This window comes from Andrena cerasifolii, chromosome 1 (genome assembly GCF_050908995.1).
Source record: "Andrena cerasifolii isolate SP2316 chromosome 1, iyAndCera1_principal, whole genome shotgun sequence".
Taxonomy (NCBI): Eukaryota; Metazoa; Arthropoda; class Insecta; order Hymenoptera; family Andrenidae; genus Andrena; species Andrena cerasifolii.
In genome coordinates this window covers 4,071,259-4,097,259 of record NC_135118.1, presented here as the reverse complement: position 1 = coordinate 4,097,259, position 26,001 = coordinate 4,071,259, and the positions used below count along the sequence as shown (strand labels likewise).

General features: G+C 42.6%; 3 protein-coding genes across 7 annotated transcripts in view; 2 read left to right on the top strand and 1 right to left on the bottom strand.

The window, feature by feature from the left end:
• Lis-1 (LisH and WD40 domain-containing Lis-1) overlaps positions 1–16,332 on the top strand; it is a 46,787-nt gene extending 30,455 nt beyond the window's left edge. Inside the window, exons 3-7 of the mRNA XM_076824123.1 lie at positions 10,452–10,605; positions 10,772–10,978; positions 11,157–11,567; positions 11,849–12,197; positions 12,406–16,332. Coding sequence (XP_076680238.1) covers positions 10,452–10,605; positions 10,772–10,978; positions 11,157–11,567; positions 11,849–12,197; positions 12,406–12,479 — 1,195 coding nt within the window. The 3' untranslated portion in view covers positions 12,480–16,332. The remainder of the gene's footprint in view (positions 1–10,451; positions 10,606–10,771; positions 10,979–11,156; positions 11,568–11,848; positions 12,198–12,405) is intronic.
• A 3,052-nt stretch (positions 16,333–19,384) lies between these two features.
• On the bottom strand, positions 19,385–22,531 carry LOC143375222 (RAB6A-GEF complex partner protein 2). 3 transcript variants are annotated; one of them, XM_076824144.1, is made up of 7 exons: positions 22,392–22,531; positions 21,897–22,023; positions 21,709–21,830; positions 21,464–21,571; positions 21,064–21,213; positions 20,866–20,978; positions 19,385–20,306 (listed from the first exon to the last, which is right to left on the bottom strand). In XM_076824144.1, the coding sequence occupies exons 2-7, from the start codon at positions 22,016–22,018 to the stop codon at positions 19,776–19,778; spliced, it is 1,146 nt and encodes a 381-aa protein (XP_076680259.1). In that variant the 5' UTR covers positions 22,019–22,023; positions 22,392–22,531; the 3' UTR covers positions 19,385–19,775. The 3 variants fall into 3 exon arrangements, with proteins under 3 accessions (XP_076680259.1, XP_076680251.1, XP_076680268.1); XM_076824136.1 differs by having other exon boundaries at positions 22,291–22,430; XM_076824153.1 differs by lacking the exon at positions 22,392–22,531 and adding an exon at positions 22,214–22,220.
• Positions 22,291–25,500, top strand: LOC143375236 (uncharacterized). 3 transcript variants are annotated; one of them, XM_076824178.1, is made up of 3 exons: positions 22,291–22,391; positions 23,948–24,148; positions 24,259–25,500. In XM_076824178.1, the coding sequence occupies exons 2-3, from the start codon at positions 24,017–24,019 to the stop codon at positions 25,030–25,032; spliced, it is 906 nt and encodes a 301-aa protein (XP_076680293.1). In that variant the 5' UTR covers positions 22,291–22,391; positions 23,948–24,016; the 3' UTR covers positions 25,033–25,500. The 3 variants fall into 3 exon arrangements, with proteins under 3 accessions (XP_076680293.1, XP_076680286.1, XP_076680279.1); XM_076824171.1 differs by lacking the exon at positions 22,291–22,391 and adding an exon at positions 22,500–22,624; XM_076824164.1 differs by lacking the exon at positions 22,291–22,391 and adding an exon at positions 23,022–23,872.
• The last annotated feature ends 501 nt before the right edge of the window (positions 25,501–26,001 follow it).

The following is a 26,001-nucleotide window of genomic DNA, read 5'->3' as shown; positions in this document are numbered from 1 at the left end:
ATGATGCCTCTCGTTGGACGGACTCTGCAGGACTGCCTTCATCCATTCTTATCTTGCGCTCCCCGAGATTCACACTTACAACACACACACTCTTGACACGCACTCGGGTCACCCAAACTCTCCGCATGCATTCGACGAAACCGTTGACCGCGCGGAATAGTGTCCACAACACGTTAAGAGCTCGCCCCGTTCGTCGGGGCTTATAACGAGTCCGTGCTGTAATGGAGTCGCTTCTTCGCAGAGCTGAACGCGTTAGGAAAAGGGATCCTAGATTTCCTAACGAGGCGATAAAGCAGAGAGATGGTAGGCGCGAGGAGATCGTTAAGGATGCCTCGAGTTGGCCAGAGCACTTGCCCACCAGAGTGTACGCGCTGTGTGCGCGCAACGAAAGTTTGGAGAGTATAGGCTCCGGCTGCAACGGGAGCCAGCAATCGATACAGCTCCTCCCAGTCCATACGTGGCTTACGTTTCTCCCATTCTGTTTTGTTAACCATGTAAGAAAGTGGAAAATAACAGGGGAAAGTCGCGATGCGACGGGATCAATACTCAGCGCTCTGCGCAAATAGGGGGTTTCGAATGTTGAAACGGGGGCGAAACCAGCAATCGCTTAGGGGCGGCGTTTTAACGACGGTTATGCGTTTCCCTAACAATCCCTGCTGCCGTGACAGGGAGCCCTTGAAAATTCAACGTATGTAGTTTTCTTGAAAGTGAACGTGCGAGTGGCGAGCGATTTGCTTGGGCTCTTGACATTGAAATTTTAGGCGCTCGGAGTTGGTTGGAGTTGGTCGGTCCACTGCTGTGGGGTACTCTGTGTTAATGAAGGGAGGAGGGTGCGATTTCAATGAAACTTAATTGGGCGGTGGGTTCCTAATGAAGACAAAAATTCTTGAAAATATAACGGTTAAAATATACAAGTAACCATTATGTTTTTTTGGAATAGTCGTGGCAAAACTGACTCCGGGCCTGCGTGCCAATTTTTTGTCCTGAGTTCAAATCCCCCTTGGAACAAATTTTTTTTTTCTAATCGTAGAAAATGATGGTTACGAGAAATATTAGCATGAATGTATATAAGTGAATATTTACTATTCTGCAACTTGTGGTGGCATGGTTATGTAATTAATTTTAGTTCGTACATGAAGGTTATAATCCTGTACCCCATAACAAACTTCAGAATAGTAAAAAAATTACGTCAAGTACATAAAAACGTCGAGGACGGGAAAGATTGTTATAAAAAAAATCACAAAAAATAGAAGATAATAATAATTACAAAGTAACGAAAAGATGTGAAATCGAAATGAGCTGCTAAGTACGTAAAGGTGTTTTCAGGCAAGGTAGTCTCAGATCATCGGTACCCATACCTTCCCTCTCGCGGGCTTTCAGATAATTTGTCAATTTAAAACTCTGACAATATGAGTATACTTTCAGTATTTTGCGTTTTTAAATAATTCTTATTCGTCGATACGTTGACCTTGTCTGGCCATGCCAAGTATTTCCCTGAAAGCACCTATAAAGGTGTACATAAGTACTTGCAGCTCATTTTGGTTTCACATTTTTTTTTTGTAATTATTATTATCTTCTAATTTTTGTGATTTATTTGATAATATTCTTTTCCGCCCTCGACGTTTTCATGTAGGTACGCACAGTCAAGGATCATCTTCGATCCTTGTTTTTGGCCCTAGGAGCACCCTCGCTTGTAAAGCGAGACAGTTAAATAACAGTGGCGGATTTAACAGGGCGGCTGATGAGCAGTTGCCACCTGGGCCCCTGCCAGATTTCGGAGGGAGGTGGCTCCAGTGATGGAGGGGGAAACCACCTACAAGAGCGGTGGGGGGAAGCACCTACAGGAGTGGTGGTTACGCCTGCGCAGTCCATGCACACATAACCACCACTCCTGTAGGTGCTTCCCCCTCCATCATTGGAGCCGACTCCCTCCGAACTCTGGCCCCTGCCCAGAAGGCCCCCCAGGGCCCCATCTACAAACAAGATTATGATTAGGTACAAGTATCGAAACACTACATTTTTTTCCTTACTACTACACTTGGCAAGTTTTTAGTAAACTACCTCTTCATTTCCCCGAAAAAGATGGGCCCCACAGAACGCTTGCCACATGGGCCTTTTCTCTTAAGGGGTCACGCCACCCTGAATGTTTTGAAAAAACGATTTTTTTTTTCTTTGCACTTTCTTATTACGTAAAGTTTTAAGAATAATTGAACACCGTGGAGAACGTCGCTCCTCAAAATCTTGCGAATTACTGCTCTACCGTCGCCATTTTGTAGGAAAAAAAAATATGATCTTTTCCGGCGGGAATTGTACAATAACAGGCTTTATATTAAAATTTCTGTTCATTTCATTATCTTCCTAAAAAAAAATGCCGAAAGTGACTGCAATTTTGCTCCGTCCAAGGTGGCCCAACCCCTTAAGGGGTTATACCTAGTCAGGCGGCCGAAAAGAGGCGAATATTTGTGATTTTTTTTTGAAGAAGGGGAAGCATATAATTTTACAAAACTTTTTGCGTTTAAAAGAGCAACATTTAAAGAACATTTGGTAATTTTTTCATAGCAAAATATTTACGTTTATAATAAAATAACAAGCGACATCAAAAAAACAAAAAGGATTTCGTTAGTATATCAATGTATCCTCAGGTTGACGGAGAGAATTTTCCGAAATATTAATTTAAAACAACATGGCGGCTATTTAAAGTTGAAAGCCTGATTTTTTCGTGTAATTTTTGCAGGAAAAAATCAGGATTTCAACTTTAAATAGCCGCCATTTTGTTTGAACTTAATATTTCAGAAAATTCTCTCCGTCAACCTCAGGATACATTAATATACTAACGAAATCCTTTTTGTTTTTTTGATTTTAGATAATCTGGTTCCGAATGGCAATGCTCACCGCAAAACCAAATTTTCAAAAATGCTTCTTGGATGTCGCGTGTTATTTTATTATAAACGTAAATATTTTTCTATGAAAAAATTACCAAATGTTCTTTAAATGTTGCTCTTTTAATCGCAAAAAGTTCTGTAAAAATATACGCTTCCGCTTCTTCAAAAAAAATTCACAAATATTCGCCTCTTTTCGACCGCCTTAAATCCGCCACTGTTAAGTAACCTAAGAACCGCATTGAAATTAAACTATTTGTTGCGGAGTTATAAGGTAACAGCGTTACAGGCTGTACGTTGAAAAGTGGAGAAATTAGTAAAGTTAGGTTGGGTGGCGAAAATGAAGTGAAAACACGACTCCGAGGATAAATAATAGTATAAGACCCCGGATAGTTGGGCCGGGAAATCACCGCAGAGTTATTCTCGCTATTTCGTTCCTCCTTTCTTGGCACGACGTTCCTTTGCAATCTGTTTCGCAATTTTTGAGTCGATAAACCTTCAAACTTTCTGCTCCAAGGTTCTTGCGCAGCGTGATTCGCGCAAGGAACCGAATTGCACCGAACTCGTTAAGGGGGGAGCCTGGTGTAACTAAATGAAAATCGAGGCATTCTTCGGGAATTTTTTTTAAAGAAAGTATTCGATAGATCTTTCTGAAACTTTCAGGATATTGTATTAACAGGTTAAGGTATATAACAAAAAAAAAATTATTAAAAAAGAGCGGCGAATAACAAAGTTATGCCCAGTCCGTTGGCGACGCAATTATTGCACTGCGGGCAACGCAGCGTCTTTTGGTTTCATCTGAAACCAGAAATCGAACAATTTTCTTTTAGTTTATGAGTGTACGCACAGAATGAAGAAATTTGAAACTTAAAAGATGCAAAATGAACAAATGGCGGCCTCTTGAATAAAAAGTTCACTGTTTCCAACGAAATTTTCCCTCAAATGTCTAAAAAAAAGTTATTTATTTAAACAATATCATTACACTAATAACTTAGTACTATGAAGAAAATGTTCACAAATATCCGTGCACAAGGCCAAGTCGATTGGTTGAATATTTTTTTAGTTACATTGCCCGCAAAGTGTAAAACTGTCGTTTCGAGAAAAACGCATTTAAAGTTTTGTGGTAGCCTGACGCTCCGTAGCAAAACCGGCTATATCCGCTTTAATTTTCGAATTTCGTTTTGCTGCTGTGGGAGCATATTATCGTGATGTTCAACTATTGATTTATGCAAAAAAAAAAAATCGATTTCTTCGACCCCCTACACCAGGCTCCCCCCTTAATCCCCTGTGGGACATTGAAATGCATCTAGAGGAATATATCTGGGGAACGTGGTACATAAATATGGAAGGATTCGATTGTATCGCCGGCGCAAAGTAGATCCGAAAGTGTAGCAGAATCTGCAGAAGCAGAACGAAAATGTTTTCGCTAATTGCCGCTTTGCTTTTCCATCGTGTCCGTCGAAAACGAATCGCCCACGAGGGATCGGGCTCGCCGGACAGGTGGATAGTCACTTTCTAAACGCCTCGCAGCGTTATTCTGAATTTTTCTCAGCCGCAATTAGAATTGCAATTTACTCCAATAACCAGCAGCTTGGCTGAATTTCATCGCGATGAAATTAATCCGCGTTAACCATCGCGCCGCACGTGCTCCGTTAAACGTTAACGGGCTTAATTATTAATGACAGAAACAACGCCGATTACGCGTTGAAACTTATCCCCTTGAAATTATATCGCGATCCCCGAGCGCGAATAGAAACTACAGGGTTAGGCGATCGAGGTGTTACCAACTTCACACCGGCATATCTGGCAACGCGATATTGCCAACTATGTCAAATTCATACCAATGACAGCTGTTTATATCGTTTACAACCTACCACCAAGCGTTTGCGTCTAAGTTTTATAGAAGAAAAGTTATTCGAGATGGAATTCAAACGTAATAGTGGGGTTGCGTTATATTTGAATGGAAAATCACAAGCAGCTATTGTTCGTGAGCTCGGGCATCACAAAGTGAGTAAAATGGTTGCGTACCGCACCATAAATCGTTATAATGATACAGGCAGCATTGCCAAACGAGGTGGTGGACGAGAAAAAGCAGCAACATCACCTGAAATGGTTCTGAAAGTGAAGACTCGACTTGAACGAAATCCACGCCGTAGTGGTAGTCAAAGGGCCAAAGAACTGAAAATATCCCAGCGAAGCATCCGACGCATGTTCCAAAATGAGCTCAAGGTAAAGCCTTACGAGTTCCGAAAGGCACATGGTCTTACACCGAAGCAAAAAAAAGTTAGACTCGAAAGAGCAAAGGAGCTGCTACGCTTGCACGAACGTGGCGAATTTCCAAACATTGTGTTCTCTGAGGAGCAAAATTTCCCTATTCAGCAGTTCATAAACTCTCAAAATGATCGTGTTTGCTTGACTGAACGCACTTACGAAAATTTCAGCCTACGAACGGCAACCAGAAGTAAGTTTCCATCTCAAGTAATGGTATGGGCAGCTGTGACCGCCGATGGACGCGGTCCACTCGTTTTCACCGAGCTTGGTGTCAAAGTCAGTGCGACTTATTACCGGGAAAATGTTTTGGAAGCTGCTTTAAAGCCGTGGGCACGCAAACATTTGGGTCGCACACCATGGACATGCCAACAAGACTCTGCACCGGCTTATAAAGCTCGTGCGAACCAAGAATGGTTAAAGAACCATGTTCCACACTTGATTTCGTCCACACAATGGCTTTCGAATTCGCCAGATGCAAATCCGATGGACTTAAAGGAATAGAAGAATAGGTTCTGTTCCCGAATTGAAACACACAATAACGTTCAACGTGAGTCTTTTATTCGGTGACTTATATCTGCTGAAACGTTAAGACTTGCTGAGGTCAGGATGAAGACTGACGTCTGCCGGACGCACAATTTTCCGGCAAGACGCGCGCGGGTAGAAAACTCCTCCTAATTGGTTGACCCGATGCCGATGTCAACCAATCGGTATCGTTCGGACCCCTAAATCGCGCCACCTATTTCGCGCGTCTACGGCGCGCTCGCACCATAGCGGGGGTGAAATTTGGCGGGAGAAATACTTCTGGTAACGCAGCAGGATTTCCCCAGACCCCGAGGTGCGTGACGTGGCCGGTCGCAGGCCGCCGGCCCCGCACCGTGGGCCCTACAGAAACTCAAGGTTTACGATACCCGCAATAACTATTGAGGCCGTAAACGAAAGTCTCTAAGAAAACATGCTTTGTTCAAATCACGAAAAGAACGGAAAGCGGCTTACTCAAAAATAGTTTTGCTGGCGCGCGTGTCATAAACCATGCCGACCATCTGTACGCCAAATGTTCATATTTTGCCGTACCGATGACCGCTACAGACTATTCCATCTGGGCCATTTTGGAGAGCAAGGTGAGGACTAAAAAACATGCCAGTATGGATGCGCTGAAGAAAGCCATTGCACGGGGATGGGCCAAAATACTGGAAGATCATATTCGTGCAGCATGCAACTCATTTCTTAACCGTTTGAAGGCCATAGTTGTAGGAGTCGGAAAAAGAGAGCCACGGCGCCGGGAATCGAACCCAAGCCGTCCGCGTGCTGATCAGTCGCGTTTGCCTCCACGGCTACGCCAGGGGGACCAAGCCGTCTTTGTTTGGCTGCAGTTTTCCCGTTTAGTTAGCACCACATTGGTAGGAGGCGCTAGGAACATCACACATGTGGGGTACTTTCCTACGGAGGCACTGGTGCCGAGGCAGGTCCACAAAAAATGAAATATTCTATGAGTAAATAACGAACGATAAAAGTTTAATATATAACTCAGGTACAGAGAAAAAACCTCGTGGCAGCCTTGCCCGTGGAAAAAGCTGAATGCCACGAGGAGAGATCCAATGCTTAAAAACTAAAGTTCCGAGCGACACTAACGCGGTGTCGCCGTTCTCGCCGCTGATTGGCGCGCTTGCGGCGCCACACACACACATACCTACGTGTATCAGTGAGCACGACACACAAGCTTTCGACGTTGGTGAAATGTTACCATGACGACCGTCGTCATTTAGAAATGTTTGGCGCAGACACGAGGAAGTGTCCTCACTTTCCCTGGTTTACCCTTTCTAAGGCCGTCTGACCATGGATTGTCGCGTCAGTGACGCGTATGCAGCAGATAGAAGGATAAACATTGAAATTGAATATTTCTTCTTCTCTTAGGAAAAGAAAATATATTCAATTTCTTTGTATATCCTTCTATCTTCACAGTTTAGTACGCACCTCATTGGTAGGAGGCGCTACAAACTCTGCTTCAACTTTCGAAAGAGGGAAGCTTGGCCCCCCTGGGCTACGCCGACTCTCCACGGTCCCTGTCCTCCGAACTCCTCATAAATGGACGCCACCTATGGGCCTGATCGCGCACCATAGGCCGTTGCCTAAATGCCGGTTGCCTACTACAGTTCGGCCATACCTGACATATGCGCCGCCCTCGGCCATAATCAGAGAGGCACGCCTAAGGGGTCAGGATCCCACTTCTGAAACTGTAGGAGTCGGAAAAAGAGAGCCACGGCGCCGGGAATCGAACCCAAGCCATCCGCGTGCTGATCAGTCGCGTTTGCCACCACGGCTACGCCGACTCTCCGCGATCCCTGTCCTCCGAACTCCTCATAAATGGACGCCACCTATGGGCCTGATCGCGCATCATAGGCCGTTGCCTAAATGCCGGTTGCCTACTACAGTTCGGCCATACTAGAGCTGATCAAGTACCCGGAAAAAGCAAGCTGAGCCTGGCTCGGCTTGAAAAACCGATCCAAGCCGGGTACCCGAAAGAACCGAGCGGCTCGGACAGAACCAAGTACTTGAATTTTTTTCAAGCGGCCCGAAAGAAACCGGGCGGATTGGATGGAACCGAGCGGAATGAATTTTTCCAAGCGGCCCGAAAGAAACCGGGTGGCTTGGAAAGAAACGAACGGTCCGAATGAAGGTCGAGCGGACCGCTCGTTTCTTTCCAAGCCACCCGGTTTCTTTCGTGCCGCTTGGAAAAATTCAATCCTCTTCGTTCTATCCAATCCGCCCGGTTTCTTTGGGGCCGCTTGGAAAACATTCAAGCACTTGGTTCTATCCGAGTCGCTCGGTTCTTTCGGGTACCTGGCTCGGCTTGGAAACCGAGTCCCGGATTGGTTCGGATTTCAAGCTACCCGAATATTCAAGTACTCGTACAGCTCTAGGCCATACCTGACATATGCGCCGCCCTCGGCCATAATCAGAGAGGCACGCCTAAGGGGTCAGGATCCCACTTCTGAAACTGTAGGAGTCGGAAAAAGAGCCACGGTGCCGGGAATCGAACCCAAGCCGTCCGCGTGCTGAACAGTCGCGTTTGCCTCCACGGCTACGCCGACTCTCCGCGATCCCTGTCCTCCGAACTCCGCATAAATGGACGCCACCTATGGGCCTGATCGCGCACCATAGGCCGTTGCCTAAATACCGGTTGCCTACTACATAGTCAAGGCAAAAGGTGGCCACATCGAGCTAAAGTGAATGGATTCTAAAATTTGTATTATTTCCACCAATTTTTGTAATTTGAATGAATAAAAAATAATTTCACCCAAAAAAAGTATGGTCGTTTGAATAGGTAACAGTTGAATCGCCTAACCCTGTATACTCTGGAACGGAATAATGACGCATAGAACCCCTCGATAACACTTTGCGCCAGAAGGTAGGTTGCATATAATTATACCGGAGACAATTCGCAGCGAGAAGGCATGAGTAATATGTATATACACTGCGTTCCACATTAGAGCATACTCGTTCCGCGCGGGGATACACCGTTGATTGGTAGCAAACCGGCAGGGAAACTGCTGCGACCAATCGCGAAAGCGCCTACGACCAATCGCGTGTCAGATCCGTGCGAGCTGCGCAGATCGGTCGCAAACCGGTAGGGGCGCTGGTACGCTCTTATATGGAACGCAGCGTAGTCCAATGAGCATAGAAATTATAATGATTTGCGCATCCATAGTCAGAGCGAAATCAATTGGTCGCTTGAAGACATGCCCCTCCCCCTCAACCAGGTCCGTTCCTGGCGGGGGTGCAGAAGGTGCCCCGCACCCGGGCGGCCAAACTTAGAGGCGGCCCCGGGCCGTTTGTTATATGTAAAATTTTGATTAATAAGAACAATAATCGAAACTCTTTCCATGAAAACTGTTTAAAATTATGTATGTACAGATACACTGCATATTGAATTCTTAATTAAGGAATATTGAATTAATAAGGGCGGCAATATTGTTTTTGCACCTGAGCGGCCAAAACCCAGGAACGGCCCTGCCCTCAACCTCACCACCATAAGCACCGTGAAACGCGGCGAGGTGGAGGATCTAACAGTCCACCCGTGCCAGTCTTGTTAGCCCCATTGAAAAGAAGAGTTGCATAATTCGCTAGCGCACGATTTTTGTTAATCACCCGAGAAACGATCGGTTGGATGATTCGGGCCCAAGACACGATTGCGTTCCGCGCTTGGAGCTCGCCGCGTAGTTCCCGCGCTGCACGCACGTACCCGCGATGGGAAACCTTATATCATCCTATGCGCGCGATACCCGTCGTCGGTTGTGTTGGAACAGGCTGGGAAAGAGGAGCGAGAGAGAGTAAAAAGGGATCGTCTCCTCCGTAGAAGACTGGCAGAGTTCGCCCGCTCGCTGTGCCGTCAGCTCGAGCTAAAACCGGCCGAAACAATTTCACGTTTGGCCCGCAAACATCGATGAGAAATGGGTGGGTGCCCCGTCGCTGGTTGGTCAGGCCTCGACCCGTCCCTCTCGTTTTCAACTTTCCCCTTGAGATTAATCGGCGGCCTCTCGTTCACGGGCATTTGCATAATTAGCAGCAAATCCAGCGGGGAGGCAATGTGGTTTCCTTGGTAGATTTATCGTGATTCGGTGAAAACGAGGTCTCGAAGCGCGGGGCTCGGCTGCCGGTGTTCGGACGCCGCGCCGCGGAACATAACTCTCCCGGTGATAATTCGCACGCGCGCGTACTATCACGTGGAAGCAGGTGAACAGAGAGACGAACGACCGACTTCAGGCCTTTCACCCCGGCATAATTTCTGCCCGACTTTCAATCTCTTTCCCACGTACTCAACCTGTGGCCTCTATTGTATCTGCCTACGTTGCGAACGGTTTGCCAGTGAAATGTCATTATCGAGAGACTGTACAGGCCCTGGGATTATCGTACTATTCCTACTGGGTCCATTAATAATACTCCTGGCTGGGATCATTGTTCCTAAACGCACAGGGAATATATAATCGCGCTGTGGATAGGATAGAAACGATGGAGCTTAAACGCTCAAATTATACGTTCATCCTTCGCTGCTAAATTTATGACGGGGTCACACTTGCTTGTATCACTTTCCGCTCATAGCGGCTTAGCTATCCTTCTACCCCTGGTTTAAAATGTGTCGTGTGACGCAGGGTTAACATTTTCTTGGCTAGACATTTTGAGAGACAATCGGTACATGTTGCGCTGCTTAATGAATTATTCCTACCACCTAACAACGGCTTCAACTGCCAGGTCCCAAGCAATGCTGCAAATCTGGCGGAGAGAATAATTAATGTACCTTTTCAGAAATAAGGCGATTGCGGACTACCTCAGCACCAATGGCTACCAAGATGCGCTCGAAGCGTTCAAGAAGGAAGCCGACATGCCGGGTGAGGTGGAGAGGAAGTATGGGGGTCTCTTGGAGAAGAAATGGACTTCTGTGATACGCTTGCAGAAGAAGGCAAGATGATTATAAAGTCTTCCTGTCTCTAGATCCTATGTTGCATCGTGTGCGCTATAATTATGTAGCGATACATTTCAGTGTAGATGAGCTCTTATTTAGAGAGGGTGGGAAGTGTATAGTTACCAAGGCTGAAGAGTTAACGAATTGTTCGATGATACTGCAGGTAATGGAACTGGAATCCAAACTTTCTGAGGCGGAGAAGGAATTCATCGAAGGAGCACCAACGCGCAGCAAAAGATCACCGTCTGAGTGGATACCAAGGCCACCTGAAAAATACAGTCTCACTGGACACAGAGCTCCCATCAACAGAGTTATTTTTCATCCAGTTTTTAGTCTTATAGTGTCTGCCAGTGAAGATGCCACCATTAAGGTAAAGGGATTTCTGCCCTCGATGAGATGAGCTGCGAGATTTCCTTTCGCGCGCATCTCATAGTGTATATTTTGTGGGTTTCTATTTCTTATACACTCGTTTCGAAGTTGCAACCAGTTAACTATCGACCCTTCTTGTTCGCCGCCCAGTAAGCCAGCCTCTTATCGCTTTTCACCAGGTGTGGGACTTCGAGAGCGGCGAATTTGAAAGAACACTGAAGGGGCACACTGACAGCGTGCAGGATGTTTCATTCGACGTCTCCGGAAAGCTGTTAGTCTCTTGCAGTGCAGACATGTCTATTAAATTATGGGACTTTCACCAGTCATTCGCCTGTGTGAAAACCATGCACGGGCATGATCACAGTGTCAGCTCTGTTGCGTTTGTGCCACAAGGGGATTTCGTAGTGAGCGCCTCTAGGGATAAGACCATCAAAATCTGGGAAGTGACAACAGGTTATTGTGTTAAGACGTTGACGGGGCATAGAGAGTGGGTGCGAATGGCCAGAGTCAGTCCCTGCGGAGAGCTAATCGCTAGCTGCTCAAACGACCAAACAGTAAGAGTCTGGCATGTGGCAACAAAGGAAACAAAGGTACGTTCCGCGGCAAAGACAAGGATAAGTACATGGCCTCTAAAGTATAAAACATATTGCGTTGATGTATGTACACATCCGAAATGTCTACTTAGAAATCTGCATGTGCGTTACACTGTGTTTTGAGATTGTGTTTCATGCAGGATAAGAAATATAGACATCCTTTTAGAGGCCGCGTACAGATAGGATAGATAATGTTAGTTGATTTCAACTTCTGCACGCTTCGCAGCCTGTGGATTATTGTAAGAATAGCTTTATACGAAGTTTACCACGCCTTCCAGGTTGAACTGAGAGACCACGAGCACGTAGTAGAGTGTATCGCATGGGCACCGGACAGTGCAAGGGCATCGATCAACGCAGCAGCAGGGGCAGACAACAAGGGTGCCCACGAAGGACCGTTCCTCGCGTCCGGCTCGCGAGACAAAGTAATCCGTGTTTGGGACGTCGGTGCTGGCGTTTGTCTGTTCGCCCTCCTGGGACACGACAATTGGGTGCGCGGCATCGTCTTCCACCCTGGTGGCAAGTTCATCGTCAGTGCTTCTGACGACAAGACCCTGCGAGTGTGGGACACGCGCAACAAACGGGCGATGAAAACCCTTGAGGCGCATGTCCACTTCTGCACCTCCGTTGGTAAGGCTCGAAACAGCTGCAAGGTTTCGGGGATATTTAGAACCTACGAAATTCGGGTATTAAATAACGAATCGAGTAATTTGTTCTTGTCCCATCTGGCAAATCCAGTCGGTCTTTGGTTGGTTCTACATCGTTCGAAGTTTCTTTAAAACACGAGTGTTCTAAGGGGATTCCTTTGTACTAAAGCAGTTACGTCACGTCCCCGTAGATTTTCACAAAAGCCATCCGTACGTGGTCACCGGTAGCGTCGATCAAACGGTGAAGATCTGGGAGTGCCGCTAGTCACCAAACCGTCAGGGTCACGTTGAACCTTCGTCGAGGAAGATAGATTGTTGGGAAGGAAGGCGAACGATTCGCGTCGAATTTGACAGGAACGGCCGAAAAGTGTAAGCTGCTGCTACAACAACAAAAAAGGTTATCGTACATACTACTATTATTAATATTAATATTATTATACCACACATAAACACGTACGGTTAAGAGCTCTTTAATTAATTTATAATAAAGTATAATTAGTAATTATTAATATTACATATACGTTTTACGGTACTGCTCGAACTGCACGATTCGAGGAGAGTCGGTAGGGATCAGCTTTTTTCTCTCCCGCGAGGAGGACATTGCCATAAATGTCGTTGACGAATTAACGAGTGTCTCGTGTGGTCCTCTGAAGCTCGATCGAAAGAACACGATTCTTCGATTCAGCCGATTGTTTTCGGCTCGTTGGAACGCGTCGTCGTTCTCCTCCTTCTGGAGCCACGCCGACCTCTCCTCGAGCGTTCTTGACAGCGTGAAATCCGGATAATGACGCCGATCATATGTACGAGACACAGGACCACAGATCTTTGGACACTCTACGGAGACACACACACACACACACACACATACAGACATACATACACAAAGCATGCAAGAACACATGGCGTCATTGTTTACCGTGTAACTGAACGTCTATGATAATTTATCCAACGAGATACAGGGACGCGAAGAACCTAACCGCGAACGACCGTAGCAAACGGATGAGGACACCTCAGTACTCTGCAAGCGAGAAGCAAAGCGTTGAATTTCACGAACGAGTAGCGGGCCTGTTTGGGGGCGTTCAATTTTACACAATGCTGCGTTTGTCTGTGTATGTGCGTGCTATTGAATATCGACAGAATTGTCCGAATTTTTGTCCCTCGAATACCCCAAATCCGAAATGTTGAGGGAGCTGATCGGAAAAGCGACGATTCATAGGCAGTTCGACGATGCATGGCGTCCAGTCAACGTGCATTATTAACGATAAAATTAAGAACTACTGTGAACACAGGAACGGTCGAGTGGAGCGTGCGATTATCGTGAGAATGAAGTATTTCATGGCGCATTAATTCGTTGCGTGGGTCCCGAGATACGAGAGGTACTAGTTGTATAGTTAGCTCTAAACCCTACTCTATTAGCGGTAGCGCAGACGTAACGTAGACGAACGGAAGAAGGGAAATAGAATCTGGCCACGAGTGAACGATCGATCGGTACACAAAACACACACACACACACACACACACACACACATATACACACAAGACACACTTAAGCCACTCCTCGAGACTTCGTGTAACGATGCTTTAATCGATTAAGACCGACTTTTTGGCTATTCTACGGTTTTCCTAAAACTTTCATCCATCGTTTAGGCAACCGCCCACCTCTTTCCATAATTCACACTCTTTCTTCTTTCCCTCGAGAGAACCAAGACCATTTAACTCGATGTGGTACTAAATTATTTTGATGAACAATAAAAGAGCAAAAAATTCTCATTCAGCCGTCGTGTGACATCGTTCTGCTGTACTACCTGTGTGTTTCGTCGTGTCGTTCGTGCATCGTTGTTTCCCTTTCTTTTCTTTTCTTCCCTTTCCTTCTCTTTTCATTTCTTTCTCGATCCATCGATAAGGAAAATAATAAAACCTTGTAGCAATCACTGGGCGTGACAGTCCTGCTCTTTCGGGGAACTCCTAATTAACGTTGAACCGGTGAGGAAACGTGGCAGCCATCCTTTGGAAGGTGGGATCGGGCGTGTACTTTTTTTACGTCAGGTCTACTTTATCCTGTTCTGATTTTTCTTTTCTTTCTCTCCGCCACCCCCACCCCCTCCTCCCTCCTCCCCCTCCCCTTTCGACGATAGAGTATTGTACAAAGGGGTTCTTTTTTGGGATCGGAGACGTGGCGGGATCGCACGGATACGAGTGACAAAAAATGAACTTTCTGTTGTGCAAGCCACCGTTTCGTTCGCGATACTCAGATGGAACGATATTCGCGCGGCGAGCAAATGCGTTGGATTTAAGTCACGACTCCGCAGTACGTGCATGACAGTATTTTACATTTATAATAGAGAGAAGAAAAACGAACACGCATGCGTACACACTACACACAGATATATGTTTATAATATATAATATATATTATGCATATATGTACAGGTCGGAGCAATAAGTCTGTTCACCTCAACTAGCATCTCTATTCCTTTATGTACTAAAAAAAGGATATTGTACATATAAGTTGTTCGGTGCACTGGGAGACAATTTGAGGGGGGGATAAATTTTATGATTAGTAAAGGAAGATACTTTCATTTTTGTTTAAATGAAGCACTGCATTTTTACATTTTTTGGCATTGTGCTTGATGCGGAGACAATTTGAACAAGGTCTAATAGTGATTCCATATTATACGCAATGATAACTTTGCTGGTTATTCTAACCTAACCCAGACCTAACCCAGACAAAGTCAATTGAATGCTCAAAGTTACTCGACACCACTTTTCTCCACTACTCTGCCTCTCTGACTCTGGAAAAAAATAATTGCCATTGTATTATACTTTCTCAGGTGTTTTGCAACTTCTAAGCGAAATATTCTTTTTTACGTATCCACGGGTAGCAGAATGATTTCAGGTGGGCACTGTTACTGCTCCATTCTGTGGACACATATAGATACACACATACATACGCATACAAGACATATATATATATATACACACACACAAAAATATATTATTGTAATTAAGCAGTGGAATCGAACTCACGCGTGCCGAATACGGTCCAATTGTTCGGCGTTTATACGTAGGATGATGTAATAAAAGTAATGTCGTAGCCGCTTTTCGTAAATTCCGTCGCACTTGCTTTTTAGTGATTTTTTCTCGCTTTTTCTACCCGCCCTTCGAGAAAACAAAATATTGATACGCCAAGTAGAGTGATAATAAAGTGTTGTCACCATTTGTGATATACATGTATACACGCATACATCGACGAGCTTTCATTGAAATCCTTGCGTTGTGGACAGAAACGAGAACAGACTGGCGAAATCACGCAGATATGTAAGAAGGAGGAAAGGGAGGATGGGGAAATGTCATGAGCCTACGATGGCCCCAGCGCTTGAAATGAGCGACCCTATTGTTGTGATCTCCGTTTACCAGTTTTAAATCGAATTTATTTTACATTCTTTTCCATTGCTTACCCTTTCCTGATGCTTTTCCATGTTCAATGTATGAAAACGTGCAATATTTCTTACGGTTGATAAATAATTACAGACAGAGTGGAAGTTTGTAATTCGAGTGCGAAGTGTCATCAATATAAAACGTTTGCGTCTTTTAAATTTTTTAATCTGTTGGTACTAATACAGCATCCGTAGTAGTCCCCTGTCGAATCTCCCTTAAGTTGCTGATCGTGGCAGTTTATATAAGCCATTTACTGCAACGAGAAATGATCACAGTGACTCATCATTAGCATTTGCTATGTAATAAAAGTGCCAACAAAAGATTGCAATTGAATAATGATATAATTTACCATGTCATTGTTATACGGTGCAAAGGCAAACAATGATCAGCTCCGTACTACTGCAAATGCACAATAAGCTTTTGTGGAGAAGGCCCTTTCTAAAGAAACATCCTGCACATCAACATTTTAATTCATACTGTATCCCTTATTTCTCAACTAGAGTATTCATTTCATTATATTCTTATAGCAAATGGTTACATCCATCATGGTGATGCATTGCTATATGTAATTATAATTTGTGCACCGATTTATAAATTTAGGAACGTTATAATTATCCAGTGATGTCACTCCCGAACTGAACTGCCCCTTTCATGTATATAAACGACTTACATATTTGTTTATTTAATGATTTCAATGAAACCTACATTTTATCCGAGTCCATTCAAGGCTTATTGTGCACAATACTGTACAATATTCTTAATTTATTTATTTCTCTTGAAGATGTCTTAAAAATTTATTCATTTTTCTACCTGCTTTAAATCAACTTTAGCCCATAAGTAACAATCTTCAAAATGTACTTATGTATTATCATGCACCTGTATGATGCATATACGTAAGTGTATGCATAAACTTGTATATAAACATAACACATATTCACTCTTCAACTGGCCTTAGCGTGTTTTCGCATCGACAGCAACAGAGAATGTATCAACCCACGCATTTTATTAGTGAGCTTACTAACTTCGGGAGTATTTGGTAAATCGGTGCCAACTATACCATACATTTTTCACGGATTGATGTAAGTGAATTTATAGCATTTATAGGAGCAAAATAATCTTGTTTGTATAAAATATTAATTTACAAAAGTACAAAGAGTTAGTTTACGATAAATAGAAATATAGAAAATGAAAACTGCAATAGAGATGACTCATTTGGAAGAAAGGGGTATTTTTCAGTATTTTTCCCGCTGGTAGCAAATGCATAAAATGACTAGCTAAACCTGAGATGATGTTTCACATCTGCTAGCCAAAGAGTTTAAAATAGTCGATACATTTATTGATAAAATAGATGGAGTTAGATGGGAGTATGTGTGTACATATTTTAAAGGTAACTACAATTGTAGGACCTATACAGGGCATAGCAGTATGGTGGTACAAATGCAGATGAGCCGATTCCTCGTACGAATATAAGTCGAAATTGTTGAATAAATGTTTTTCGTGTGAAGTTTAGTTTTTGAGATAATCGATTTTAAAAATCCGACAAATGCGCGCGCATTTGATTAACAAAAGGTAAGTGCTCTTATTCACTCTTAAAGTGCGATTTCATACTGATGCTCGACGCTCGACGCTCGACGAACGAGCGAGTCAGAGTGGTCAGAGTGAACGAGTGTCAAGCGGAAAAGCAAAACCGAGTTTAGCTTTTCCGTTTGATGCTGAAACTCGCGTGGACCGATCACGTGACTGGTTTTAACGTTCGAAACTAGTGATCCTCTAGGGAGTGATCGAAACAACCTTATCGTCGCTGATTGGTTGCCGCCATTTGTGGCAAAAGCGGAAGTAGGCAGAAAAAGAAAGACAGAAATACGGATAGAAAGAGATACATAAACAAACAGCTTGGAAAGCAGACCTTAGACCATATATACTTATAGACACGGCTTCAGATAATTGCCTTGACGCAAAGATTAAAGCATCTACGTGACGTCACATGTGGGCAAAGTAATGATGGAAGTTACAGCGATGTATAAATATTTCCGAAAATGCGATTTAATCATTGTCTTTGCAATTCTTTATACAACATGTTTGCACCTTTATTAATAATTATTCAAAAATTATTCACAGAAAAAGATATAACCTCACTTGTATATATGGTATGAGGTACTATCCACCATTTTGAATTATCTTTTGCCCACAAGTGACGTCACTTTTACCCGTTATCTTTGCTTCACTATGACTCGTGGCTTCATATAGAGCAGGCCGTGTCTATAGGTATATATGGTCTAAGAATCAGACGATTTAGTGAATGTTTAGGTTATATTATTTCCGGTTTTGCCAGAAATGGCTGCGGTTATCAGCGGTTAGTGATCGGAAAATGCGTCCGCGTTTTTTATTGGTCGACGCCATTGCTCTCCTGAACCGGAAATAGAGAGATCAAGTAAATAAGATCTACCAATTGGATTCCACAACATGGAGCGAAAAGTGGAATCAGCAACAAACTTCATTTAACAATGAGGCGTGTGATCTTTGAACTAAGGAGGTCAGAATTCTTTTAAAATGTGCCCGCTGATTTGTGATTTCCGCTTTAGGACAAATTGGTGGACACATTTTCCGATCATTATCTAGAGTATCACTATCAGCGGTTATACCGATTATTCCCTGGAGGATCACCACTCAAAACGAGCGTCGAGCGTCAGCATGTAAATTGCACCTTTATTGTCAGGGCCATTCCTGGCTGGGTTTTGGCCGCCCAGGTGCAAAAACAATATTGCCGCCCTTATTAACTTAATATTTTTAATTAAGAATTTTATATGCAGTGTTTACTTTTATATCTATATATACATGATTTTAAACAGTATCGTGCAAAAGAGTTTCGGTTATTATTGTTATTAGTCAAAACTTTACATATAATAAACGGCCAGCGGCCGCCCTTAAGTTTGCCCGCCCAGGTGCGGAGGCACCTTCTGCACCCCTGCCAGGAACGGCCCTGTTTATTGTCTTTTATTGTAACGAACGCTTTGGCGCCTTAGTCAAGCTCATTTCTATCAACGTCTCCGTGCAACATTCTGTTGCTGTCAAAACTCGGTGGAGGGGGAACACCTACAGGAGTGGTGGTAGTGCGCATGTGTGAAGCAAACGCGTAGCCAACCAGCGTCGACAACAGTCGGCAATCTATTTCCTGGCGATGCTGGGGCTGGTTGGCGACGTTATAGGAATGGTGGTGACAGAATGTGTGCGTGACATTGCCAGCACTCCTGTAGGTGTTCTCCTTCCACCGAGTTTCGATAGCAACAAAATGTGGCGCGGAGGCACTGCTCCCAACTAGGATCATCGCAGGACCACGCATGACACGCAACAATGTCATGCCGCGGCAGGTTTACAGCGATTAATTGCAGTGAATGGAGAGGGAAACACCTACAGGAGTGGTGGTAACTGTTCGTGAACTGACGCCAGCGCCAAGCCAGCTGACACCAGCGCCAACGCGAAGCAAGCCACGGCCAACCAGTGTCGCCGGAAAATAGGTGCGACGCTGACGTCAGTTCACGCACACATTACCACCACTCCTGCAGGTGCTTCCCCCTCCATTCACTGCAATTAATCGCTGTGAACCTGTGCCGCAGCAAATTATAAAATTGCACACTTGAATTACACACGTTTTAAATTAAGAGGCCTTAGCTTAAGTTTGTATATACATAGGTATACGAAATGTAAGAAATAGAATGAATAAAAACAATATATGTAATTTCCAGAAAATATAACAAGTTTATTGTATAATTGTCGTTTACTTCAATTGTTGGTTTTGCTTTCAGTTTGCGTGTTTGTTGCGTAAAAACTTTCGAACGGTAAACTCTGGGGTTACGGAATGTGCCTCAGCTCATTATGTCTGGCTAATATAGATGAATGTGACTATTTACAGCTTGCCGTATCCTTTCCTTCCCGAGTTATGAATAATAGTCGGGTAGTAAAGTTAGTGAATATATATAAATAAGTATAGAATTCTTCCATAAAGGATATTTTCTTGAGATTTGTACACTGACTAATCAAGGAAGCACGCAATTGAATATTTATCAGTAAAATGTAACGAAACTATGAGGATTCCCAGTGATATACCAATAATATTTCTCACTTTGCTATATCACTATGCTATATTTCGTTTGTTGAGCAGTATTGGGTGGTGTAGTCGTCGGATGAATGTGAACAGGTAAATCCCAAATCATTGTCTCAACGTCTAAGGTCAATGGCCCTTGCCAATTGGTAGTACTCTCCTTGGGCATTTCTATTAGTTTAGACGTTGTAACAAATTCGAAATGCAGTCTCCATTTCAACGTCACCAGATCAGTGGCAAAATCTGGCGTTACGTGCAATGGTATTGGTAACACTAAATGCGAATACTTCAGACCCATACACATTTCGTGATGCTTGTTGTAACTGACCAAAGTTGGAGTCGCTGTCCTTCCTCGCCTGTACTCTTCTGAAATATGTTCCTCTGACTGTAACGCAACTGACACCTGTGCGCATGAAACAGTAGCATTCGAGAAGTCAAACGTTCCCACTATGTCTTCCCCTAATTTGTAGGAATTTTTAAAGAGACAAAATCTCACGACACGTCCCCGTCCATTGGTGATATTGTAAAAATTTGGACTGCGTCTGGCTGTTAAATTCTGAGCATGTTTAAAAATCTCTTAATATCGTGAATGCTTCGCCTCAGGGCCGTTCCTGGCGGGGGTGCAGAAGGTGCCCCCGCACCTGGGCGGCTGCAGGCTGTTTATTACATAGACATATATAGACAGAGCAGAAGCTGGGACTATCGGCGAGGGGAACGGTAGGCTTGGAGGGGAAAAGGCAGAGGTCAGATACAGTCACGTCGGGTTAGCTTCGGAAGCATTCGGCATGCATAACCACTGCGTTACCCGATTTGCCTGTATCGCTCCCATTACCGCGAATCTTACACCCCCCTCAGCTTACGCTCTGTCTATATATGTCTATGGTTTATTATATGTAAAATTTTGATTAATAAGAATAATAATCGAAACTCTTTTGCATGATAACTGTTTAAAATTAAGTATGTATAGATATAAAAGTAAACACTGCATATTAAATTCTTAATTAAAGAATTTTGAATTAATAAGGGCGGCAATATTGTTTTTGCACCTGAGCGGCCAAAACCAAGGAACGGCTCTGCTTCGCCTGTATTACAAAACTGTTAGCCACTCAACAAACCTGAAGAGTTTGCAGCGCAACATCTAAAGGGGTTTCTCTGTGTTGCGTTTCCATGAATGGATTGTTTGGACTTAAATCGACACTGTCATTGCAAGCAGTTACTTCAGGCAACTCTGTTACAATTATTACATTAAAGTTACACGTTTTCTGTACAAGCGAACGGAGCTAGGAAACAGTAAGCAAACGAAATGACATTACCACTTAAAGAAAGTACTCTGAATGGAACTCGCAGTAATTTTATAGCTGTATTTACACGTTGCGTTCCGACTGTGATTTTGTAAGAATACTTTACTGCGTGTCCTCTGTAAGACGGCGGCGCATCGCTTGGAATTATTTCTCTGTAAATATCTGTAACAGTTAAACGTGCAATTTTTCGATCTTAGGTAATATGATAAATGTACTGTGCCCCGATGGAGGGAAGTCGGTCGAGAAAGTCTAGGGTCCGAATACCAGGTCCGAATAGTATATCCCTATTGGCGGGCGCGACAACGTTGACGAATACAAAGTAAGCAATGCGAGCGCAGAACCCCTGTTGCCCCTGTGACATTTCAAACGTCTTCTTTCCGTCGGGCCACAGTGCGTTCGATTTAAGGCTTACATGTTTTACTTTCGCCAGGAGATAATCTCAGATCGCAAAATAAAATTTTGGGCTTGGTATTTAGTACAACATGGCCATTATCTTGCTGCCATGGCGCGAATGTCGTGTCTGCAAAATATTTTATATAAAAATGAAACCAAATGAATTAAGATGTAACGTTACGAACTATCAACTGTTGTAACATAATTCATATGTAAAGGGGTATTTTTATATTGTTACTATTTTCAGAAGTTTTATTATCTTACTTGCATTAATAGCTGCTAATCGAGCAGTAATATTCAGTTTTTCCGAAAACACAATTTTACTATTCGTCGAGCATTGACAATGAACTTGAGCACTGGCCCATGCGAGACTTTCAAATATATCGCTAAAAGTATTCATAACATATACTGAAGAATTTGATGATCTTACAACGAAATTAATTATACCCAACCTGTGACTCTGAGATATTTGATGGTTTGGATTCGGTGGATTACTGAACGTGACTAAACATTCTATAACTTCTCCGGAAAAGTATACAGGGCCTCTAATTAACTTTGCCGTTATCTCAATCATGATCTCTGTTATAATTATGAAAAATTTTATTAAATAAATTTCGAAGTATGCGAGTTCTTAATTACAACTCGGACCCTGATGTTGGTAAATGAATTAAATTCGTTTCGAAAATACGTTATTATACAAAGTTACGTTTGTATATGAAAGTGCTCATGCACAATTTTTAGTTCACAAACGTAACGGTTTTAAACATATGTAATTCGTTGCTGCACAAAATTGACGTTTCGGTATTTATGAAATCTCAACCTACGGCTATGCATACTGATACATACCTCATACGCAGCTATACGTCAGCGTGACAATTCTGACAACTGGTGATAACACATCGTGTTCATACGTATTTAGAAATGTCTAAATACCTAGTCCTACTTACGTATGTATTTAATTTATAATGCATCATTTTAGATACTTTAAACACTGTTTGAATCCTTCATTAAATATTGGTACAGTCGCAAACAAATGAATTTGTATCTGCATGCGTTTATACTTAATAAAATTACATTCTATTTGTTTATAAATGTTCGTCCATATTTGCTTGACACGGATAACCTAACATTCATATGTCAGACATAACCAACTTTTGCTTGACAGGAAACGAAAATAAAAGTATGTTAATACACAGACATATAAGGGGCCGTCCTTAAATTACGTAAGGGTAATTTTGGCGATTTCTTATCCGACAGACCCCCCACCTCCACCCCCCCGCCATAGTATAAGAATTCGTAAGATTTGATATTGCAACTCCCTTCTTTCGTAATATTTTTTACATTTTATTTTTTCAGTTATTAAAATTCTTTTAAAGGTTTATATAATTCATTTAATTCGGTTTCGGGAAATTTAAACTAAAACTACTTTTCTGGAACATTACTGATACAATTTGTATTTATTGAAAATTAGATTAAAAAATATTACGTATAACACGCTACCTGACTCCCCCCCCCTTGTAAGAAAATGTAAGAAATTCGCGACCCCCCCCCAAAAGCCTTACGTAATTTACGACCCCTAAGGACGAATTCCACTTATGCCCAAAATTATGAAAATCTCTTGAAATATGGAAGAGAAAATCTGTGAAAGAGCCATTATCGGAAAATACAGGTTTTGACGTGAATACGTCTTTAAATTTGCTTCCATACAGGGGGGCACTCCAGAAAACTGATAACAAAATCGGGGGATACAGTTTGGCATTGCAGCTCCGAATCTATGGTATACATCCGAAATCCAATTACACCACTCGATAGCTGAAGAGTCAAAGAATTCGTTGCGCTAAGTGAGGATCATAACGCAGCGCGCGCGGCGGAGGGGAGGGGGACGTCGCTATTTTTGTTCATGTTTTCGTTGCGCTGGAAACTTCCGTGCCTTGTAACTTCTGACTCGGCGAAGCTACGCTTTTTGTTGCAATCGATAGCTAGTGTCGAGATCTATAGATTCCCAATATAAAAGATCAGCGACGAGTAGTTACGCTGAAAGTACATGTAGGAAACTGGTTTCCTAAAGTTAAATAATACTTGATAATGTTTGATGATGTTCAGTACCTGTACAGATTTAACCTTTACCAGAAATCTGGATGTATCGTCTATGCCATTTATATCATATTTCTCATACCATAGGCCTATGATCAATAAAATTATAATGGAGTAATTATTTGTTTGTGTGATTTGCTTCCTGATCACGGCGACAGGAAAACATTTTCTTGGGGGACATTGTACGCGTATTCACGTTACCCGTCCGTACCCCCGGCACAAACGCACCCGATTTTTTAATTATAAATTACGACTCGATAACGGGAACGTATAATTTATGATATTCACTTTATTACAAAAACGGGAAAATCCTACGGTCGTGGGCGATTTGGGCGTAAGTGGAATTCGCCTTAAGTAATATGTTGCTGAGATGTACAAAATGAAATTTACTCATTTAACCATACTGCAGAAATAACATCGACTTTCAAGACTTTAGAAGCTTTTAATCATTTGTACCTATGAAAAAAGGATCGATGCAATGACAAATGTGACCGCATGTGAAATTTTCAATGAAGCCGACAAAAAATATTTTACGCTTTACGCAGAGTGGTTTGAGTCACATTTTAAAGTAATGCTGCTGGAATCGACATCGGCACCATTGGGTGGCAAGGTTCGTACACACTTAAAATTGCTCAGTTTCAGATTTGAATTGAGTTTCAGGGAATCTGACAATCTTAGTAATTTAGTGGCTTCCCTTAATGTAACGATTTGGCATTGTAGATGAACACCGATGATGTAGATTACTTTTGCAATCAATTGTCCAAGTCGTCTAACGAATATCTTCAAGAAACTAAAGAAATATTGTGTGGGAACGACAAAGGGATACAATTTACTCTTCAAAACGCAGAACTGGAATGGAAGAAGAATGTATGGACGCTTGGAGCGATTAAGTTGCACCCCGTTTCGGACGTGAGCATTATTTCAGACAGTTTCCAACGGTCGTTAAAGTTGTACCAAAGTATTCACGAGAAAGTGAGCATGTTGGAAAAAGAAAATAAAATTTTAAAGGATATAAAAGAGAAATTAAGTTTTGACATAGAAAAGATGATTGATATTAAAACCACTATGGAGCAGGATCTTACTAGAAAGTTTCTGCTACTTTTAAATTCAAAGAAGAAGAAATTGAGGGAACTAGAAAATGCTTTAAACCAGAAACAAAGTACCGAAGAATCAATTTTCGATGTTCGCACGGACGAAAGCGAAGAGTCGGAGGATGGAAATAATGAAACAAATAATGCTTCTAGACCGTCTGCTGCAATAGGAAAACGAAAATCCATTCATGATAATGATATTAAAAGCACACGGAAAGCTAGAAGAACAGACGGTATTATAAGTACTGATTGCACTGTTAACAGTGAAATAAGTGACAAAACATCTGCCAATAATGCGGATAGCCACAAACTGCAAAGTTCCTCCACCTCTTTAAACAGAAAATCTAACAGTAGCTTAAATTTTATCGAGGAGGTGTCTGAGGAAGAATTATTTTCCGAATGATACAGAAGCATTTGCATTCTTGTTATTTACAATTGTGGATTGTTCAGAATGCTTTTAATGAAATTAATAATTGGAAATTCTTTACAGTTCCAATGTAGATCAAATTTTCACACGCAATATTATTTCCTTACCAAAATGAGCTGTTTCAATTCAACAACTGAGTTGCATATATTTAATTCAGATATCGGTTACAAAATATTTCACACGTGTACTTAGTTAGCCAAATGTTTCTGATCTAAAAATAGGTCGATTTTATTTAACATATTTACGATTCGTGTGATGTATTTATATTAAAAAAATTGAATATTATTCAATTGTACATAAATGCAATGTATAAAAATAGAGTTAATCAACTGTCATATAACTTTACAAGAAACATGATTTATATAAAAATATTTTTGTTACTCCAAACATTTCCCATTTAATTTCTATAATAAATATAGAAAATCTTTTCTGTTATTCTGAGAATCTTTTTCTACCACAATTCATGTTCACTTTATACCAATAGAAACTCTATACTCTATAGCAGGCATGAGATTTAAATGAACGCAGCGGCCGGTTTTCGAAGGCAACGGCTCCTTTCTCCCGCCGCGCGTCTTGGCCCCCGCGGCGGCCTAGGTTCGTGGAGCGCCTCAGGCCCGTACCATATGAACCGCGCGTGGCGCATTGGGGCGACACCGTATCAATAGGTTTCCACATCACCCATGGGGGTACTATCATCAAAGAAATGTCGTGCTGAGGATCGCACAGTTCTTCTTGATGCTCGAGGGCTTGTTCCTCGATTTTTGCGGTGAGAGGATTCTCAAAGAGAATTAGATCAGTTCAGAGCGAATCGAAGTCAGTGAAACTGATCGAACTGATCTGTCACCGGTCGAAGAATGTGCAAATAATTATCATTTCTTTGATGATAGTACCCCCATGGGTGATGTGGAATCCTATTAATACGGTGTCACCCCAATGCGCCACGCG

Bases quoted from the DNA above. Each gene is read 5' to 3' on its own strand.
- LOC143375222 (XM_076824144.1), bottom strand. From the start codon at position 22,018: ATGATTGAGATAACGGCAAAGTTAATTAGAGGCCCTGTATACTTTTCC. The intron at 21,214-21,463 runs GTAAGCCTTAAA...TAACTGTTACAG, and splicing joins TCCTGGCGAAAGTAAAACAT to ATATTTACAGAGAAATAATT. The intron at 20,979-21,063 runs GTAATGTCATTT...TAATTGTAACAG, and splicing joins CAGAGTACTTTCTTTAAGTG to AGTTGCCTGAAGTAACTGCT.
- LOC143375236 (XM_076824178.1), top strand. From the start codon at position 24,017: ATGACAAATGTGACCGCATGTGAAATTTTCAATGAAGCCGACAAAAAA. The intron at 24,149-24,258 runs GTTCGTACACAC...TTGGCATTGTAG, and splicing joins CGGCACCATTGGGTGGCAAG to ATGAACACCGATGATGTAGA.